Source organism: Sus scrofa, chromosome 14 (genome assembly GCF_054392235.1).
Source record: "Sus scrofa isolate SSC_HxYL_T2T_F1_AM1 chromosome 14, Sscrofa_HxYL_maternal_Yorkshire_Landrace_v2.0, whole genome shotgun sequence".
Taxonomy (NCBI): domain Eukaryota; kingdom Metazoa; phylum Chordata; class Mammalia; order Artiodactyla; family Suidae; genus Sus; species Sus scrofa.
The window spans coordinates 63,252,998-63,274,815 of record NC_139396.1 but is presented as its reverse complement, the minus strand read 5'-3'; the positions used below and the strand labels follow the sequence as shown (position 1 = coordinate 63,274,815).

At 48.7% G+C, this 21,818-nt stretch overlaps 1 protein-coding gene across 7 annotated transcripts in view; it reads right to left on the bottom strand.

The window, feature by feature from the left end:
- Window positions 1-21,818, bottom strand: part of SSH1 (slingshot protein phosphatase 1) — a 66,601-nt gene that overhangs the window by 14,666 nt on the left and 30,117 nt on the right. For 4 of the 7 annotated variants that reach the window (XR_014826991.1, XR_014826992.1, XM_001929329.6 and 1 more), the window contains exons 3-12: window positions 21,579-21,682; window positions 16,772-16,836; window positions 15,935-16,056; window positions 12,148-12,216; window positions 10,489-10,554; window positions 7,590-7,784; window positions 6,366-6,459; window positions 5,096-5,224; window positions 2,306-2,352; window positions 689-835 (exon numbers count right to left, since the gene is read on the bottom strand). Coding sequence is in view for 3 of the 7 variants with exons in the window: in XM_001929329.6 (XP_001929364.3) it covers window positions 689-835; window positions 2,306-2,352; window positions 5,096-5,224; window positions 6,366-6,459; window positions 7,590-7,784; window positions 10,489-10,554; window positions 12,148-12,216; window positions 15,935-16,056; window positions 16,772-16,836; window positions 21,579-21,682 (1,038 nt within the window). In the remaining 4 variants the exon portion in view is untranslated. Of the gene's footprint in view, window positions 1-688; window positions 836-2,305; window positions 2,353-5,095; window positions 5,225-6,365; window positions 6,460-7,589; window positions 7,785-10,488; window positions 10,555-12,147; window positions 12,217-15,934; window positions 16,121-16,753; window positions 16,837-21,578; window positions 21,683-21,818 lie in introns of all 7 variants that reach the window. The other 3 variants (XM_084995656.1, XM_084995658.1, XM_084995657.1) reach the window with 3 other exon arrangements.

Genomic DNA, 21,818 nt, shown 5'->3' with positions numbered 1-21,818 from the left:
TGGGGGTTCTTAACACACTGAGCCACAAGAGGAACTCCTTAAGCTCTGATCTGGAGGGGTGCAAAGCAAAAGAGAGGATGTCACTTCACAGCATCTCAAAGAGGTGTCTCTTTCTAGTCCTGACCTAAGTAAGGCAGAGTTGTTCTACAGGAAGATAAGGTGAGGACAAAAGACGGGTCACAGTAGTAACAGGCCTGGGCCTGGGCAGCCGGGGACCACCTCTGTTCCATTCTATGGGAACAGGAGTGGCAGTGACTCAGATGGAGGTGGGCCATAGCTCAGGGCATCTGTCCGAGTGGATCCCTATAGGGAGGTAGCCCCAAAGGTGCTCTGAGTCAGGTATGACACACCCGCCCTACTCTGTCCTGTGGCTCAGAGACTCCCCATGGCCAAGCTCCCAGGGTGTCCATTTTGTAAGGGGCCCCTGCCTGGAGCCACTGCTGGTGAAGAAATGGGGGTCAAATGTCACGATACGTGGGAGAGAAGAGCTGGAGAAAATCAACAACTTGGTCCCTTCGGTGCCTGGGGTCTTATGGTCTAAAACCACAGGCCCATCACACATCCCAGGCCCCTCAAGCAAGGAGGTGGCTGTGGGCTGTGTCTGAGGTCACCATTGATGTCTGCCCACTTGGCAGCTGCCAGTCAGCTTCTTCCCCAGCCTGGTTCTCTGGTTTCTCTGCCCACTTACTTTGCTTTGTTTATAAAATGGTACGCCTCGTTCCAGTGGGCGAGGAGGTCTGTAGTCTCTTCGTCATAGACTCGGATGTTATGATATGCAAATAAGCCAGGGAAAAAGTTATCGATTTCTCTAGTGACATTTAAAATGTAGTCAACACTGCAATGAGAAAAAAAAAAAAAAAGAACGAATTTGGAGAATCAGAACAAAGATTGACAAAATACAAAGTCACAAAAAAACCGAGCAAAGACTAATGTCTTTATACACATTTAAAAAGGGTCTGTGTTTTTATGGGGGGACTTTTGTTTTTCCCTCATTGTGGTTTTTTTTTTTTTTGTTATCTTCTAAATGCCCTCTATATGATAAAAATACATCACTTTTCTAACAAAAAACAAATTTCTGTATAAAAACTTACAAAAAGAAGGCTCAGTCCAAAGCACTGCAAAGTAATGCTAACTACAGAAAATAAACATATATACTACTCAGATACATTTTTTTTTACCTCTCTTAAAAGTTTCAAAATTCAGAACAATTATGACTATACACAGGCTTAAAGAAAAAAAAAAACCAAAAAAAAAAAAAAAACACCAAAGTTTCCATTTTAAACAGTTAAAAAGCAAGACTATATCTGTCCATTATTTATGTCCTTAGGAATTGCCTTAAATCCTTTTGGAAACAAAGTAGGCTATAAATAAATAAATAGCTGGGAGGGTCTACTAACTCAGGTTCCGTAGTTCTCTAACCTTAATACTTACATTCCTGGAAGACCAAAATAATTTCAGAAGTTTGAAAATCCCTCAAATAGATTTCATTAGAGAATACTTATAAATGTTCTGAAGAAAAAAAGAAAAACCTTTAAAATTATTTATTTGTTCCCAGCAAGATAGAAAGCATTGACAGGATCACCCTACACTTTGAGATCACTTTCTGTTGAAAGAACCCATCCTAACCAGTAGTTATAAAGATATATTTTAAGATTTGTTTAGTCTTGACTTTTAAATGCAGTAATTCAAGAAGGCCATCATGTCAGACCCACAGAATGGTGATTTTGTGGCTGTGTTGTTTAAAAAAAAAAAATGTCCAGCCATCTGTTCTTGAAGGTCTAGATTTAAACATTTTGTATCCCTGCCGCTGAGTATTTCTCAGACTGAGACAGGCAGGCATATGCTTCTGGCCAGCGTGAAGTATTTAGCTCTAAGATTCCTCCAGGCTTGAAAGTGCAACCTCAGACAGAACCAGGAGTGGTATGGGGAGCAGGGTTGCTGACTGGCCCACAGGTAAGTGTGTCTGTGCTGGGACTCTGCATTGCTGCAGGGTGGTGGGGCGGTAGGAGGGGGCTCATGGCCCTATCAGCATCCAGGCTGTCCTACACCATTTGAGGGGGATTAGAATCATTCTCCCTGATACACACAATCCCAGACCTCAGTAAAATCTAAAACCCGTGCATTATTCAAGAGGTGGCATTCTGAAGTGCATCTGTTTAGCTATGCCAATCAGGTCAGTGGCCACTTTGGAGACTGGGGTGTAGGCAGGGCCGGGTAGGCAGGCAGCACCAGGGCCTGGCCTCGCTGAGCTGAGGGTTTCTAAGCTGCCTGGAAGGACAAGGGAAGACGAGGGGCGCAGACTCACCCTGAGCCCTGCAGTTCCTCCAGATTGGATGCATTCCATTCAGAGCCCTGGGGGACAGAGCACACAAACCCCTGTGAGTGTCGCTCGTCAGCCTCAGAGCTGCTACGGGACGCATGGTGTGCACTAGCCCTGATGGTGACTGGTATTTCATGGGCCCCTGGCCACTTTCAGGACTGAAAGAGGCGGATAGCAAAGCAGGTTCCTGAGGAGTTTGTGGCATCACCAGGGTACGAGCGGGCCAAGGAATCCCTGCCCCCTCTCACCAGCCCTTTCCTAAGACTCAGGCAAGGTTCTGTCACAGAGGCAGTGGCCGCTGACCTCCTATGCAGAACAAGGCACTTTCACGTGCCACTGACTAGGGGAAGTACTCTAGCAATATTAAAAGGGTGCCCACCCTCTGACCTAGAATTCCACTTACAAAAAAACTACCCTGAGGAAACACCCAGAATTCACATGGAGATATAGGTGCAAGGATAGTCATGGGCATTTATAACAAGACAATGGAAACCACCCAAAGGTCCAACAAGAAGAAATCAGTAACATAGTCAACGATGGAGCCCTGTGATGGAGCTGTTGAAATAAATCATACTTTTGGAGGATATTTAATGACACAGGGAAATACCACATAATGAAAAAGAATGAACAAAACTACGTCATCAAACAGTAGGGTTCTCTCCTTTCCTTTCTCTTTCTTTTTTAAGAAGCTATAAATGCATTAAAAAAACCAAACCCAGAAGATGGAAAAATAAACATACCAAAGTGTTAACAATGATTATCTCTAGATTTGTGAAATGAAGAAAGTTTAAAATTTTCTGCTTTAGACTTACATTTCCTAACTTTCTATCACATGTTTTTGCTTTGTATTTTAAAAATGGTATTAAGAACCCACAAACCCCCCACTTCTGAGCAGGCAAAGAACACAGAAGGGAAAACAACAAAAGAAAAAAAACACAGCTTTGCTCTTAGGAAATCCAACCGACACAGAGTGCCAAAGAGCAAAAACACCCTCTTGGTTCCCCTATAAACTTCCTTTCCAGAGAGGGTGGACCTCTCCTGGTGCGGGGAATGTGGTGCTCTGACAGAGCTGGCAGCGTGTGGGCACTGGCTAGATTTTCATATTGGAGGGAGAGGCTCAAACATAAAAATTCCTTTACTATCTCTCATGGAAAAAGTGACATAAAGTACCAAACCATACCGAAAAAATAAGAAAAACCCCTGCTAAGGTCATGAGTATCCTTTTGCTGTGATCACCACCTAGTGGAGAGACAGGCCGGAGGGGCCTTTGGTTTCATGTGCACCAGGGAAGACCATCAACTGCCCGGAGAGCAGATGAGAGGCCAGGGCTGCTTTTGTGATCCAGGCTTCATACCTACACATCTATACACATTTAAATATACATATGTTAAATGTGTATACAGAACAACATATGCAAATATATTAAACATATACTACATACATATATACACATATACACGTATTTTTTTTTCTTCCCTTTTAAGGCCGCACCTGCGGCATATGGAGGTTCCCAGGTTAGGGGTTGAATCCGAGAGCTGCAGCTGCCGGCCTACGCCACAGCAACGCAGGATCTGAGCCACGCCTGCAACCTACACCGAAGCTCATGCCAACGCTGGATCCTCATACTACTGAGGGAGGCCAGGGATCGAACCCGAATCCTCATGGACACCATGTCCAGTTCTTAACCCGCTGAGCCACAATGGGAACTCCTATATATTTTTGTGTTTGTTTTGCTTTGTTTTTGGCTGTGCCTGTGGCATGTGGAAGTTCCCGGGCAAGGGTCAGAACCCATGTCACAGCAGCAACAACGTTGAGTCTGTAACTGCTAGGCCACCAGGGAACTACTATAGTTAATAATATTAAATGTACATTATTTAGAGAACTACTGATTATCTCCCACAGGCAGAAAACACAATTGTTCATGCCTTCCACAGCAAATACACTTCCTCGCCCTTCCCAAGGAAGTGATTTGTTTTCAAGATGGGTACCATTTGGGAATGTCTACAGAAACTGCTCTGGGTGCTTTAAATATGTATTAACTGAATCCTCATAATTATCCCCTGAGGTATAGGAAGAAGGAAAAAAGAGGCCAAAAGACTTGCTCCCGGGCATGCAGCCGGTCAGGCCAGGGAGCGGGAACCTGCCCAGTGGGTCTGGGTTCCATTACGCAGCACTGCCGCCCTGACTGTGGTCATGTGCCTTCCTCTGCAATCCCCCCACTTTGAGACCTTGCCGGTTGCCTGCTAGGGAGGGAGATTTATAGCTTTAAGAAGATCGGAGTGAGAGATGGAGGTGAAGAGAGAGCGTGAGCCTGTGGCTGCATCAGCAGGGCTCCCTCAGTGGGCTCTGGCAGCAGGGCTGAGGGCAGCCGTGCAGACAAGCAGGGAGGACAGGACACCTAGGCATCGTTCTGGGGTCAGGTGTGCATGCTCCCTTCAGTAACCAGGGTGTTTTTCAGCCTGCAGACCATTGGAGGGGGTTCCTGTGTTAGAGACTGAACGAGATAGAGGGTGGTGTGCATCTGAAGATGCAGGCCAGTTATCTCTGCCAGAGAGCTTGCAACCAACTCCCTGTGGTGCAAACATCTGGCTCGAGGGCAAACCAGTAGGCCACAGGCCAGAGACAGGGGTCAGGAGGGGAGTTCCCACAAAAGTCAGGAGGGAGGCTCCTGTTACTCCAGTTCTTCCCCCACTATGACCTGCTGCGAATGCCAAACAAATCAAGGCCTGCTTCGCAGTCCCCAAGCCAGACCCTGCCGTGTGAGGCGCCTCTTACGAGATAAAGATGGTCGAAGATGAGGGAGGGCTTGTCCATCTGCCCCAAGATAAGCAGCATCTCGTTGTCGATGAATTCCTTGAATTCTTTCAAGTTACAGTTCATCTGTTTCTCTAATTCATTACGGATCTGTGGAGTGGGAAATATTAAGAAAGGGCGTTTGTTAAAAATAATAATGACACTTCCTCCAAACAAGTAAAGTCACAACATGAACTATGGCTGTTTTCAAAAAAGGTGTTTTTTTGTTTGTTTGTTTGTTTTCAGAATAAACCCCTGTGCACTCAGGCAGGCAGCACATATGCATGGGTGATGGGAATTCAGGCTACTCAGCCTCAGAGTGAATCTCCCTGGGGGCCATGTATTATGTCAAAGAAGGAACCTGACTCCCATGGGACCTTCTCTACTGAGTTGAAAACACTCGCGCTTTTACGATGATCAAATCCACACTGAGAAAACCTAAAATCACTTTCACCTTGCTTTGGAAGGTATCATGATGAGATTTATTACATATTAATTCATAAAAAGATTGTGTATGGCTTTTAAAAATGGTCATTTTAACCTTTTAGATCTATGAAGCTTAAGCTGTTACTAAAATTCATTGCATCCCTTGGACAAAAAGCAACAGAACAAAGGGAAGGTAGCACAATAGGACTTTTTTACAAGCACTAATTAATAGACGATATATGGCTTATTTATTTGTCTTCTGCTTTTTAGGGCCTCTCCCGCAGCATATGGAGGTTCCCAGGCTAAGGGTTGAATCAGAGCTACAGCTGCCAGCCTACACCACAGCCACAACAATGCAGGATCTGAGCCGCATCTGCGACCACAGCTCACAGCAACGCTGGATCCTTAACCCACTAAGCCAGGGGTCAAACCCCCAACCTCATGGTTCCTAGTCGGATTTGTTTCTGCTGTGCCATGACGGGAACCCCATATATACGGCATTTTTTTTTCTTTTTCGGCCTGTACCTGCGACATATGAAAGTTCCCAGACTAGGGGTTGAATCAGAGCTGCATCTGCAACCTATGCCTCAACCTGTGGCAATGCTGGATCCTCTAACCCACTGAGCGAGGCCAGGGATGGTACCTGCATCCTTATGGACACTACGTCAGGTTTATAAACCACTGAGCCACAAAAGGAACTCCCTATTCGGCTTTTTAAAATAGCAATTTCAACCCCTTAGATCTACCCAACTTCAGCTGTGCCAGGGCGATAGGACACAGGGATGCCTGTGTCCTCTGCCTGCTGAGCAGGGAAGCGCTCTCTTACTTCTTTGGATGTCACATTCTCCAGGTCCTGACTCATCATGATGCTGCGGAGTTTGGCTTTAATGAGACGCTCAGTCCTCTCCCCTTCGGTTGGCCTGGAGAGAAATCACGTTCAGGGAGGCACAGAACTGCAGGAGGCCTGCGGTTGCATTCACAGAAACACCAGCTGCTCCTTAGCTACATAGGACATGGCTTGGGCATGTTCTCAGCAAGAAGGGGAGTGGGACAGGGAAGTCCCCCAGGGGCCACTGGAGGGAACAGGAAGCCAAAGAGGCAAATGATGGTTGAGAAGTACACTCCTCGAATGGGTCTGCAGAGCTACAGATGCAGAGCAGGATGCTGGAACCACCGTGTGACACCCCCCATGCCCCGAGGTCCTCCAGGTTCTGCAGAGGACATCACTGCACCCTCAGGCCCCAGCTGTGTCCGTCTCCCATGACCTTCTCCTTACATGGGACCAAAGTCTGTGTGTTCCCTGCAACTTGTACATGTCAGCCTGGTTCTGACCCTGGGGCCACACGGCCCAGGATAACCCTTCTTCCACATGGCACCCCTTCATAGATTCAAAGGCATACATCCTCTCCAACCCTCTCCTAACTTACTGAGGCCTCGGACACTGTGGCCTCTGGGCTCCCTCTGTCCACAGCTGTCCACATGTGGCATCCCAGAGGAACAGGACGCTCTGGGGGAGGGGGTCCTAACCAAGACAGAAGGGGAGAGCCGCTCCCTTCTCCTGGACCTAGACTTTAACTGAGTGTGGCCTTAGGCCACGTGAGTCGCAATTGCTGCCTCTGAGACAGCTGTCCTGGGCTCGGTCCTGGGCTCCAAGGAACCAGATGCTGAAATCATCACACTCTTAAGAGCAGAGGAAGAGGCTCTGAAAATTAAGTCTTTGGCAACCTGAGCAGGGGTACCAGACCTGGCCTCAGAGCCAGGAATCTGACAGAAGCCACGGAGTCGTTGCCCAGAAATGCATTCACATTTGAGTTTGTCTCTAATATCAAAAAGGGGAGCTGGTCACAGACCCTTCCCTTCACCAAAGATGCTCACAGGCTGCAGGTGAGGAGCCCCTGCTTGAGATGCTGATTCTAGGAGAAGTGGCCTCTATCCTGGGAGGATGGGGGTATGAGGCTGTGTGGATGCAGGGTCCAGGGGTTGGGGTGGGGGGCGGTAACCAAGGTTGGGGGTGGGAAGGAGACATAGGGTGGGGGAGCACTGCACTCACTTGTCCACAAACAGGGCGGGAGAGTCGGGCCGTGTGGATTCCAGGTCTTGCATGGCGTTCCACTCATTGATGCAGCTCTGCTCAGAGCCGATGCAGCTCTCATAGTAGGTGGCCCAGATGAGCGCCACACCCCCGGGGAAGTAGTTGTGCCTTCGAGCCACTTCGCAGGCCTTGTGGAGGACCTGCAGGGCAGACCTGGGGTGAGAAGGGGGAGAGGGTCAGGCCCGGGAGGCACCAGGAAGGCCGGACAAAGAGCTTAACCCAGCGCGGGGAAGGGCAGAAAGGCTGGAGACACTCTCCACAGGTCAGCCACTGTGGGGGGACAAGGCTGCCAGGTGCCACCTACGCACTGACCCCAGAGCAGAGAACACTGGTCACCATTCGCAACAAGGAAACCCCCCAAACTCCCTAACTCTCCCAGTCAGGCAGGTTCCCAGGTCACTGTACATCTACCGCTAAGGTCCCAGGAACAGGGACTCAGTTCTGAGGCTATGGTTACCTTGAACATGGGAACCGCGATTCAGCCCAGCAGCTGGATGGAGAAGTCTTCAACACGCGGCAGAGATATCTGACCGCGTCCTCAGTGACTTAATTTCTAGCTCCCTCCCTTCAATGTTATAATAACTCAGATGCTTAGCTTAGTTTCAAGAACTCATTTTAATACAGGAACTAACTAAAGCAGAGGTCTAGGAAGGCAGAGTCAGGCAGGAGAAAGAGTAATGAAAATATATGTGGTCACAGTCAAATTACTTATCCTTTTCTGACTTCTTTTTACAAAAATATGGGCTGAGTATTTCTTGGCAACTGGGGTGAGTCAGTTGTCAGTGAAGGGCGAGAACAGCTCAACAACGGTGTAAAAACCACTGTGACCCCCTTCACTTTGCCGGGGTGTCCACAGCTGTCCTACCTCTAGGCTGGTGGAGGGGAGAAGCCTGAGCTGAATATTTACTAAACCGAGTTCTGGTCCTGAAGTTCTGGAAAACCACGTGGGCCTATTTTTCACTTGCCTATAAAGGAGGAGAGAACGAATTGTCCAGGGTCACAGAAGAATGTGTGGGACACTGAGAGGATGAGGAATTTGTGACTGGCTCCCCCCAAATGAGCCCAGATTGTCACCAGGAAGAGAGGAGGTAAATATGAAGCAACAATATGAACTTGTGGCCTGCGGGAGAATCCCGCGTGACTCCCACTGTCCTGGAGAAAAGAGAAAAGACTGAAATGCTGGGCAGAATTCTTCTCATCAGATGCCCCCAGCTTTCCCTGGAGTCTTTTCCAGCTTATTCCAGGAGACTGTTGTGTTGAGCCTGCTGTATAAGTGGTCTGTGCAGCCCTTCTAGGGGAGGCTCTAGGATGTGTGATGGGTTCAGAAAGGCCTGGAAGCTGACATATTTCACCTAGAGCTACCTCACCCCCGCCCCAGCGACCCCACCCAGGCCCTTGCACCCTGCAGTGGGTACCCCAGGGCCCAGCACCCGCCCCTCAGTATCACATATGACTCCGCTCCTGCGTTTCAGAGTCAGAGTCAGTGTCAGTGATCACTCTGACTCTCCTCCTTCTCTCAACAGACTTTCAACTCCACCAGGACAGGAATCATGTCCATTTTACGCCTCCTCAGATGCTCAGTGCTTAGCACAGTGCTGTCACCTTCGTGGAGCAAGGTGAGTGCCCGCTGTGTGCCAGCAACAAGGAGTAAGTTTACCTATGCTAGAATGATACTGTCAGCAGGGATGGCAGAAGTGTAAAAACAACATACCTTCAACAAGAGCAAACCAAACAACCCAATTAGGAGCTGGCCAAAGAGCCTGAATAGACATTTCTCTAAAGAAGAGATATGAACGGCCAATAAGCACATGAAAAGATGCTCAGGGCTAATTAATTAGAGAATGAAAACCAAAACTGTGAGATACCAATTCATATGCACGAGGATAGCTATTATGAAATCAAAAATCAAAGAAGCATAAGCGTTCACTAGAATGTGGAGAAACTGGAACCTGGGGCATTGCTGGCGGGAATGTGCAGCTGCTATGGAAAGCAGTTGGCTGGTTCCTCAAGCTAGACACAGAATTATCACATGATCTACAAATTCCACTTCTAGGTATATTCCCCCAAAAGAACTGAAAGCACAGACAGAAACAGATAATTTGTCCACCAATGTTCAGAACAGCTCTATTTACAGTCGCCAGAAGGTGGAAATAACCCAAATGTCCATCAAGAGATGAATGGATAAACACAAGTAGAAAAACCCTATAATGAATTTAGTGTTCAGCCTTAAAAAGGAATGAAGTCCCACAACATGGATGAACCTTGAAAGCATTATGCTCAGTGAAAAAAACCAGACACAGAAGGACAAATACTGTATGAGCCCACTTACACGAGGGACCTAGAAGTAAATCCACAGAGAGGAGAAGAGAGTTTAGGGGCTCGGGGAGGGGATCCTGGGGGTTACTGTTTGATGAGTAGAGAGCGTCTGTTTGGAAGGATGAAACAGTTCTGGAAATGGACAGCAGTGATGAACATACAGCATTATGAATGTATTTCATGTCAACGAACTGTACCCTTAAAGATGCTTAAAAGAATTTCCCTTGCGGCCTACAATGTAACGATGCGGCGTTGTCACTGCTATGGCTCTGGTTCAATCTCTGGCCCTGGAACTTCCACATGCTGTGGGTGCGGCCAAGCAATTTAAAAAATATGCACACACACATATACATGTGTGTACTTATGTGTATAAGCATATACATGTATATGCTTAAATGGTAAATTTTGTTATGTGTATTTTGTCACATTCAGGAAATAAATGCACCTAAGTGTGCTTCTAAGTAGACAGGGGTTTTTCTGTTCATGCTGTCAGCTAGAAAAACATTTCAGAGGAGTTAAAAGTCCCTAAAACCACACTTACCACATGGCCTGGACAGACACGGGCTTGAAGACATGCATCCTTCCTGCTGTGCTGACGCTGAATCCACTGAGAATGAAAAAACAAAAGACATCATGGCAAGAAGTCAGACCTTCTGACCACATCACTGCCAGACTGGGGGGTCACCCACCGTGGACACCCTGAGCACAAGTGTGTGTCACACTGTCTGACAAGGGGACTCCAGAGGCAAGGACAAAAGAAAAAAAAGGGGGGTTCTCAAACCTGTACTGGAGGACTTGTTTCTAACCCAGCAACACAAAGTCAGCTCCAAACTGAAAGCCCAGCAAAGGATGGCAGGCAACAATGGCAATGAACACCATCCTGTTTTATTTATTTTTTGAATTTTATTTTAGGGCTGCATCAGCAGCACATGAAGTTCCCAGGCTAGGGGTCAAATTGGAGTTGCAGCCACTGGCCTATACCACAGCCACAGCAACACCAAATCCGAGCCACATCTGCGACCTACACCACAGCTCGGGGCGATGCCGGATCCTTAACCCACTGAGCGAGGCCAGGGATCAAACCCACATCCTCACGGATACCATGTTGGGTTCTCAACCCACTGAGACCCAATGGGAAATCTCACCATCTCGTTTTACTTTCCTGCACTGTCCCACCCCATTCGCTGCTTTCTGCCCCACAAATTCCATCTTTTTTTTTTTTTCAAAGTTGCATACAAAACAGTAACGGAAGACAAAAGTTTAAAGGGAAAAATGTAGCTATAATCCCATGTCTTCAATAGAGCTAATTTTTTTTTTTTTTTGGTCTTTTTGCCATTTCTTTGGGCCGCTCCTGTGGCATATGGAGGTTCCCAGGCTAGGGGTCCAATCGGAGCTGTAGCCACCGGCCTACGCCAGAGCCACAGCAATGCGGGATCCAAGCCGCGTCTGCAACCTACACCACAGCTCACGGCAACGCCGGATCGTTAACCCACTGAGCAAGGGCAGGGACCGAACCCACAACCTCATGGTTCCTAGTCGGATTTGTTAACCACTGCGCCACGATGGGAACTCCAACAGAGCTAATTTTAATTTTCCCTCCCACTTCTAGCCACAAGGCACCATCACTTCTACTGCTGGGATCGCACCTAGTGACAACTTCCTATCCTGCTTCTTTCCACTCATGGCAGTATCCAAGTACATCCCCCAGAATCCGGATGGCCCTCAGCCCTGCCCTGCCCGCCCAGGGCCGGCTGCACGACCCCTCCTCTGCAGCCCTCCAAGCGGCACTGGAAACACTGCTATACTAATATCTCCCCTGCAGCCCTCAAAGACTGAGCTCCTGCTGTGTCGTGTTCACCGTGAACTTACAGGGACCAGTCCCACGGAGGACACCGGGCCAGTATTCAATTAACAAACCAAGGAGAATGAAGGAACTTCCATTGATTGCTGTTCCCGAATTGCATACAGCAGCAGCAGATCTCCCATAAAACGCTTCCACTGATACCTCATGACCCAAACTCCCTTCTGTCATGCCCCAGATGTGCCCTGCCTTGTGGGGCTCACGGGAGAGCAGTATTACGTCTCCTGATGTGATGAATGTGTCACACATGGGATTCTGTAAATGATCATCCATTGCTGCCCAAGGTGACTCATGTTTCAAAGTCTGCAGTGACAGAAGCCGTCAAAGAGCTCCCCTTACCCGTCTCCATCCAGGTGGATTTTTGTGTCGCTCCACAGTCGGAGAACCATCCCGATGGTACAGCTTTTACTGCATGGGAGGGAGGAGAAGAGTCAGGGTCCTTGCTGGTTGGGGCTGTCCAGCCCATTGGAGGCCACCATCTGACCTGGGCTGGCTGCCTGGGTATGTATTTGGGAGACACTCTAGAGCTGTCTGGAGGGATGGCACACCATTGAATTCCAGAGGACATGGGTCTGGGATGGCCAGGGACCCGGCTTAGAGACAATCACAGGAGACTCAGACCCCAGCATTCTGGTGTGGATCCAAGTCTCGATGTAGCTCCTGGGGGCCAGGAGCAAGCAGCTGACCACATGCCCACACTGCAGCGGGGGTGAAGCCACTGACAGGTGGCACACTCCTGGCCTGAGGCCATATGCAGTCCAGGGGACACAGCAGCGCCACCCCTTGCCACCTGCTTTGGGGTGACGGGGGAGGGGAGAGTGCTAACACCATGACTGGCCTTCATTTCTGGACCTTTTGTGTACCTGCCATTTTAAAAACCAGCTTAATCTACTTTCGTTTTGCCCATCCTAACAGTGAAGTGATACCTGAAGGCTTTAAGAGAACGTGCTGCTGGAAATCGCAGAGGGAAAGAAAGGGCTTGGTCAGAGGGTCTCCCTGGCTCATTATGAAAATTCTTCAGGCATTTGAGAAAGGGTCGCCTTGTCAGAAATGGCCCTCATTGCCAAGTCAGCTCCAACCACCTCCTGGGATCTTGAGCAGACATCTCTGTTACCACCTACAGCCCCCCTCCAGGGAGCAGTTACACACACACACACACAACTGTGCAGGTGGGCAGCTCTGGGCCTCACAGAACTTGCTCTTCCTCCAGGGCAATGGCAGCCCTGGGGGATCTTTCCGCTTTCTGCTTCTGTATCTGTGGGGAAGGTGGTTCCAAGCCCTTTGGGTCAAGTTCGGCTAAGCCTTCTTCTTCTTCTTTTTTTGGTCTTAGGGCTGCACTCGAGGCATATGGAGGTTCCCAGGCTAGGGGTCTAATCGGAGCTGTAGCTGCCAGCCTACACCACAGCCACAGCAACACAGGATTTGAGTTGCGTGTGCGACCTATAGCACAGTTCATGGCAATGTCAGATCCTTAACACTGAGCAAGATCAGGGATCGAACCTCATCCTCATGAATGCTAGTCAGATTCGTTTCCATTGAGCCACGACGGGAACTCCCCAGCTAAGCCTTTTGTGTTGGGCAAACTCTCCAGTCCCACCATGCGGTCCCACCCATTCTTTTTGGGGGGTTGCTGCGTGCAGTGGCTTGATGTGGGATCTTAGTTCCCAGACCAGGTACTGAACCCAGGTCGCAGCACTAAAAGCACTGAGTCCTAACCACTAGACTACCAGGGAACTCCTCAGTCCCACCCATTCTTGATGGGATAATTATATTTCCCTTGTAGAGCTGCAAAATAAAAGTTACATTGAGATTCAAGAGTTCCTGGGGTTACTTGGCTGTGTCTGTGCTGGAAAGAGGCAAGGATAGGGCTCCTTGGAACAAGACCCATGTGCAGGAAGCCCAGGGCTGATGGCGCCCCAGAAACTCACCCCCTTTCAGCACCGATGACCCATGCCAGGTACTGGTAACAAGGACAGAAAATAGCAGAGAGCTACAAGGACCCCAGGCTCGGGAGCCAAAGCCCAGGCCCAGGCCAGGCAGAGGTGAAACTGTCCTTATGGAACCAGGGCGGCATCTAAACTGGCCTCTGTTAAGTGCAGAGATGGGGAACAGCCTGTGAGAGCTCTACGCAGGGGGCAGAAGCCCGCAGAAGGCCTCCACTCAGGCTCTCAGCCTGGAGTCAAAAGGGCAGGTCAGGGGCCAGGACACGACTGTACCAAGCCTGCCCATTCCATCACGTCCCCACATCTGTCATTTCTGTGAGTCCACCTGCCCTGCAGCGAGTGACAGTAACGTCTCTAGAGTCAAGGAGGGCCCGTGGTTTACATACGTGGGAAGCAGGGACAGGACACAAGTCAGGGAAAGCAGGCCTTTTTAGAGGAAGCACGACCTCGAAGGAGGAAGCAGGTGGGGGCACCTCTAGGGAAGGACACAGTCCCCCATCCCTGTGCGGGGGCCTGAGGTGCAGGCGGAGAAGAGGCCTATCCTTCACAGACTGCAAAATACTAACAAGTGGAGGGTGGTGGGCCTGCTGGTGGTCCCTGAGGTGCTCCCGAAAGTAGAACAAACATAACCCAAGATGGACCTGCAGGGTGGTTGCTCAGGTCTCCTGAGCAAGCAAGTGTACATGTGACTCTGAGAAGCCGTGGCCACCATCATTCCCACCCCAAACTTGGTCCTAACACTGCATCTGGACTCCTTCCCCTTGGGGAAGTCCCTCTGGGGAGAACCTTACCTCTCGCTCTTTTTTATTTGAATAAGGAAACAAAATCTCATGGCAGGAACTTAGAAAAACAGATGTATCAGGCTTCCAGCAGGCCAAAGGCTTCTGTAAGGACCAGGGCTTGTTTTCAAGCTGGGGATGGATAAAAGTGCCCATTTCCCTGCCCTGCAGGCCCAGCGTGGAGGACACTGCATCTGGCCCCCAACTGGGAAGGTCCGTGGGCTCCCACTCGCCCTCTGCAGCCCTGTGACCCACCTGTCCAATCCCAGGAGACCCCCACTGGCCTATATGGGGCTGGCGCCTGCCCACGCTCTCAGAAGGCTCCTATGTGCTGCGGAGGAGGTTATAAAAGAAATGCCCTCCTTCTGAGTTCATCTACTTGTAACAAGCAACGATGTCTTGGTCACAAATGGGGACCAACAGCAGTCCTCTCACAGGAGCAAGAGACTGCACAGTCCCTACGCCATTCACTGCCTCCTTGGCTTTTGTTTTCTGCTATCAATTCTGCCAGAAATGCTCTTCCAATGCCCCCCCTGCTCTGCCGCACCCCCCTAACTCGCCCGTTGTACGCTCCTGAAGGCCTCTGGCACTCCCCCCAAGCCCGCCTCTCCTGGGCTCCCCTGGCCACCCTGCATTTCTCCTCCACTGGGCCGGTCACCCCAGCTTCTGGTGACAGCTCTCTCCTTCCCTGAATGGTGGGCACTGCTGCGTCTTTGCTTACCTGGGCCAAGCCTATTGCCTCACACATGGGAGAATGCAGATAAAAGGTCTGGTTCATGAATGAGAAGATTCATGAATGATGAAAAAAGGGAGTCTTAATCCAGTTTTAACAGATTCAGGTCCTGCACTGATCTCACGCACATCAGCTTATCCGAGAGGTAAGAAGAGTGGCTCACCTTCATTTCACACACTAATAGGGTCTAGGATATAACTATCTTCGCCTCCAGTTATTGGAAAACTTCCAAACCTCTCTTCCAGCCTGTGACCAGGTGCTTGGGAATCCATGGGACATTAGCAATGCCGAACAATCACGTACTTCTAGACGGGACTGTTGGCCTGGAAGGCATCCTCCCTGCTGACTCCAGCTTGTCCTGGGGGGTTCATCACTGCAGTCACCTCCTTCAGGAAGCCCCCCTGGTTACAGTGACCTCTTCTAGGGCACCCCTGATAGGACCCAGGGTTAAATCTCTAAGCACAGTGTAGACCCGGGGCTCTCTGAGAGCAGAGGCTAGATCTGGACCAGAACTTGGCACACAAGAGCTGAAGTTGGGTGCCCTGTCTTTCCCAGCACCTGACCACCCATCACCCACCATCACCCCCATGGGTGGGGGACCCTGAAAACCTTTTTCTGGAAGCAACCCCTGTCCACCTGACAGAAGGGAACCACTGTCCTATCAGACTCACCTCTCCTTACTGGAGAAGTCGACTCCCAGCAGGATGCTCTCCTCGGTGTCCTGGCGCCCGCTGCTGTCCACCACCACCATGTAGCGGACCCGCTCCGCCCAGGCACTCTCCAAGCGCACAGCCTACACAGGCAGAGCTGCTGTCACTGGCCTGCCTTCCTGGACAGTGGCCCCTTCTTTCACTGATCTGAGACCAAAGGCTTTTGTTTTATTTTCCCCCGTAAGTTTTGGAATTAAGATGAAATTCTTTTTTTTCTTTTTCTTTTTTGGGCTGTACCTGCGGCACACAGAAGTTCCCAAGCTGGGGGTCAAATTGGAGCTGTAGCTGCAGGCCTATACCACAGCCACAGCAACACAGGATGCAAGCCGCATCTGCAACCTATACCACACCTTGCAGCAACCCTGGATCCTAAACCTACTAATCGAGGCCAGGGATCTAACCTGTATCCTCAGGGACACTATGTCGGGTTCTTAACCTGCTGAGCCATAATGGGAACTCCAAGATGAAATTCTAAAGTCACATTTATACCCCTGGCATGAGGGACAGTGCCCAGCTCAGAGGAGAGCCTCTGAAGTTTATTAAACAAGTGAATGAATAAAATCCAGGGAACAATGATTCTGACTTAGCATAGCTTGACCCTGAGACCTAATACACCCTCCCGCTGCACCTTCTGGGCACTGAGGAGCAGACTTGGCCTTGGCTTTTGTGAACAGTTCGGGAGAATCTGCTCTAACATAAAAGCCCCCACGCTTACCTGCCCCGCCCCTGGGCTTATGAGTAATTCCCTACCAAATTTCACAATTAAAAATTAAAACTTGCCCTCTCGTCTCTTCTTACCAGCTTGATTCTATCTTCACAACGCAGAAGGTTGATCATTACTTGAAGATGTTGAGGCAAGTCCCCTGTTGGACCAATGAAGAAAGTTTAAAAAAGGTCACCCGTAAACATTCTAGGCAGATACCCAGAAGCAGCTGATTGTGAGGGTCTGCAAGAAGGCTTAGATTTCCCTTTGTCCACTCCTGGATATTGAATGATGAGGATGTGTGAGAGAGAGTTTATTGCCAGGTTTTTTTTTTTTTTTTTTTTTAAGGCTACAACCCAGGCATATGGAAGTTCCCAGGCTAGGAGTCAAATCGGAGCTGCAGCTGCTGGCCTACTCTACAGCTACAACAATGCCAGATCCAAGTCACTCATGGCAACACGGGATCCTTAATTCACTGGGCGAGGCCAGGGGTTGAAGTCACATCCTCATGAGAACCCTCACTACGTTGGGTTCTTAACCCACTGAGCCACAACAGGAACCCTCTATTGCCAGATTATTTATCTGTTTATTTTTGTCTTTCTAGGGCGGCCCTAAAAAGACAAAAAAAAAAAAACAAAAAAACAAAATGCAGTCTTTTGTTTGTTCATCTCCCCTTGGTTATTTAAAATAGGCAGTAATCCAGAGTCGGCTTTTTAAAAATTATTTATTTATTTATTTACTTAAGGGCCGTGCCCGAGGCATATGGAGAGTCCCAGCCTAGGGGTTCAATTGGAGCTGTAGCTGCCGGCCTACACCACAGCCACAACACCAGATCCAAGCCGAGTCTGTGAACTCTACCATAGCTCATGGCAACTCCAGATCTTTAACCCACTGAGCAAGGATGTGTCCTCATGGATGCTAGTCAGATTTATTTCTGCTGAGCTATAACAGGAACTCCCAGAGTTAGCTTTTGAACATCTCTGAGTGGCCCCAGGGTCTGAGGGGTGTCTCTGGGATGGTGGCGGGGGGCAAGTTCTTTGAGGTGGTGGTCTCCATAGCCACGCAGGGTCAAACTCACGGAAGAAGGCTGTGTGTCCAGGCAGAGGGGCCCCCATAACTGAGCTTCGTGGCTAGTAAGCAGCAACGGTGGCTCTAAGGCCACTTTTCCCCTAGCTTGCATGTATTTCAGAAATGTCTGCATGGGGTTCTTTCTGAAGAAATGGTTCATTTTTGAAGGTACTGATCTTGAAGGCAGTGCAAGGAATAACTTACAGAAAATGTATATTCATTTCAACTTGTGCAACTCCCCAAAGAAAGATTATCTTAAAAAAAAATTATCACAATTAGAACCCAGAGGGATCAGGAGTTTCTGATTTGGCTCAGCAGGTTAAGAACCCAACTAGTATGCATGAGGATGAGGGTTTGATCCCTGGCCTCGCTCAGTGGGTTAGAGATCTGGCGTTGCCATGAGCTGTGGTATAGGTCGCAGTCGATGCCGAGATCCTGAGTTGCTGTGACTGTGGCGTAGGCTGGCAGCTGCATCTCTGATTGGACTCCTAGCCTGGGAACTTCCATATGCTGCAGGTGTGGCCTTAAAAAGAAAAAAAAATGGACCCACAGGGATCAATCCACTGAATGTGTTCTTTTTGCAAAAGCATCTTTTTTTTTGGCTGCGTCTATGGCACAAATAAGTTCCCAGGCCAGGGATCGAACCTGAGCCACAGCAGTGAAAACGCAGAATCCTTAACCACTAGGCCACCAGGGAACTCCTAAAAGCATCATTTAATTTTAGAGGAGATTGCTACATGATGCCCAAATAGCACTCTCTGCCGCAGAGAGGAACCAGGTGATTAGAAACCTGCCCCCTTGTTGGTTCTCTCCATTGCAGGAGCCCACCGTGTGAAATACCTTACCTGGCGCCATGTCCTATAAGGAACAACCTGGAGGTAATGGTCCCTATTCCCTTCTTCTACCCAACGGTCCCCTCATCTATCGTGTCACCAATGTCAGGATGGCACACAACCACCACAGCTGGTTCTTGGCTTGCCTAGGCCCCCCACCAGCCACTCCGAGTCACAGAAGCACACAGATGAGAGCAGAAACCAGCCCCTCAACTGATGAGTGGCTCGGGGACAGGGACGTTTTCCCACACAGAGTTCTTTCAGTGGAACTGTCTGCTGCAATGTGGAATTACTGACAGAGAGAAATCCCAACCCTGGCCTGGCAGCCGCACACAGTTTCTGTATGTGGAAGGGTTCAGTAAGCATTTGCAAAAAGAAAAAAAAAAAAAGCAAAAAAGCAGAGCCTAAAGTATAGGGAGTCTCAGCTTGACTGGACACTGACATGAGCTGAATTACTTAAACGTGGACAGAGTTAATCTTCAACTGCACTCAGCTCTGCATGGCGATGGCTTAGGGGGACTGTGGGCTATCCTGGGGACTTGCCATAACATCTGTGTCTACCCCAGGGTCAGTTTCTGAGCATCCAGGGATGGTTGGTGGCCCCCCGGCTTTCTGAGCTCACAGGCCATCCCAGTCCCAGAGAAGAGCCGACGCACCAGGTTTCCTCCCTACTCTTGCATGTTCCAGAGGTGAGTGAACTTGACTTAGGGTTTTTACAAAAAGGTTCTGCGGTCACTCCCCCAAGTTCGCACACGATGTGAGAATATGTTATGAATCAGAGGAAAGAGACACTTCATACTTAGTGAACAAAGCTGAGCACTGGCTTTGTTGTATGTGTTATGGTTAAGACAGGAACATCGGCACATTCGCAACAGGGAAGAACCATCAGTAAGAAGAAAGAAAGTTCTGTTTATAGTTTCCTTGGATGAGAAGTCACTGTAGCAATAATTACAGCTACTGCACAGCTGAGTACCTACAAGAAGGTAAGTATGTTACATGCATAAATTTCATTATTTACTTTGTCTTTTTAAGGCCACACCTGCAGCATATGGAAATTACCAGGCTGGGGGTTGAATTGGGGCTGCAGCTGCAGGCCTGCACCACAGCCACAGCAATTCTAAATCTGAGCCATGTTTGCAACCTACACCACAGCGCACGGCAACGCTGGATCCTTAACCCACTGAGCGGGGCCAGGGATTGAACTGGCATCCTCATGGATACTAGTCAGGTTCTTACAGCTGAGCCACAACTCCTGGGAACTCCCTGTTTTATTTTCTATTTTTTGGCTGCACCTGAGGCACACAGAAGTTCCCAGGCCAGGGACAGAACCCATGCCACAGCAATGACCTAAGCCACAGCAGTGATAACACTTAACTCACTGAGCCACTTGGGAACTCTCATGCACTAATTTTAAATTCTGCATCACATGAGGTACTGGAATTTGACGTCTATTGTAAAGATTAGGAAACGGGGGCTCAGAAGTTGACCTTGAATGTTCTGTACAGTTGGAGAACTGGATCAGAAACCAGGTCTGTCTGGCTCCAAAGCAAATATTCTTTTCACAAAACACACTGCCTTCCTTGTGCAGGATGATTATTTTCTTGGCTTAAAATAGAACTAAATCTTGATTATAAATATCAGTATGTGAAAATATTGATTGAGTCCTAGTGTTTGCTATAAAGTTTAAGATGGGAAACTCTAACCTAGGCACTCAGATCAAGAATGAGGCTGGATGATCTGAGGTTAGACAAACAAGATGATCAAAGCAAGAAAAAAACTGGTCCCAACTGCCGGCTACTTTGACCTGTTGTTGTCCTGAGAGTCAGAGGCCCTTCCAGCTCCTATCAGACATATGCTGTCTATCCAAGAAGTGCCTGGAGAGGTTCCCCACCAACTACAAAGATTCACTTGTATGCAAATGTTTTCTGAATTCCTCTCTCCAAGCTGCCTTGAGTTTCAGAGTCAAGTCACCAAAGAAAACTAGTCTTATTACTTTTTGGAGGCATTTCTTATTTGCTTGCTTTTGGACCTCAATCAATACTCGGTTTGACCCCTACTTTATCACTTCTACTTCCAAAAAACAAATGCACCATGAAAGAATAAAGACTTCCCACCCCAGTACATGTCCAAGGCTTGTAAAGTAATTCCCCAAATGAGAATTTTCCAAACACTACGAGAAAAGACAGACTAGGTACACAGCCCCTGAGGTGGTTATTTTCAGGGGGAGAATATCTGGCTATAAGGTATTCTGGTAGATTTGTTAAAAAGTCTTACTGGGAGTTCCCCTTGTGGCTTAGCAGTAACAAACCCGGCTAGTATCCATGAGGATGCGGGTTTGATCCCCAGCCCTGTTAAGTGGGTTAAGGATCCCAGCGTTGCCATGAGCCGTGGTGTAGGTCAAAGATGTGGCTTGGATCCCACATTGCTGTGGCTGTGGTGCAAGCCAGCAACTAAGCTCCGATTTGACCCCTAGCCTGGAAACTTCCATATGCCACAGGTGAAGCCCTAAAAAAACAAACAGCAACAACAACAAAAAGTTATACTGTAACTTAAAATCTGCAGTTAACTGATAGACTGATAGGAAATCTTTACAGCCAAACAGAAGGCTGCTGATCTTCTCACACAGACACATGTGGTCAAAGGGTCACAAGCTCCCAGTGCTTCTGTAAAACGTGCGTGACCTGAAAAGAGCCTCTAGGGAGCTCCCTGATGGACTGACAAGTTAAGGATTGGCATTGTCACTGTTGCAGCTTGGGCTGCTGCTGTGGTACAAGTTCAATCCCTGGCCCAGGAACTTTCACATGCTGCAGGTACAGCCAAAAAATAAATAATATAAATAAAAATAAAAAAGAGTATTTACCTGCACCTGTCATTATAAACCTGTGTTCTGCTATTTCTCTGGCCTTGAAAACCAACAACGTGCTCACCCCCAGTAATGGAGGGTTCCTCTGTTGCACAGAAAATAAGTCCCGGGGTAAGAGCATCAATTTAGACCCATCACCTGCATGCTTGTGGGGATGCTGGAGACTTCGCTGGCCTTGAGGGCTGCTTCCCTGTTGTAAGAAGAGGGCTGCTCCTTTCACCATGAAAAAGCTCTCGCTTACGCTGGGGAGAAAAAGACCAGAGCACAGTTAGGTTGGAATTCACAGAGGAAAAGCTGGAGAGTGGTGTGTAAAAGGCAAATGAGGTGACACAGCTCTTACAGTCATTTCACATCATACCACCTCCCCCCACCCCCGAC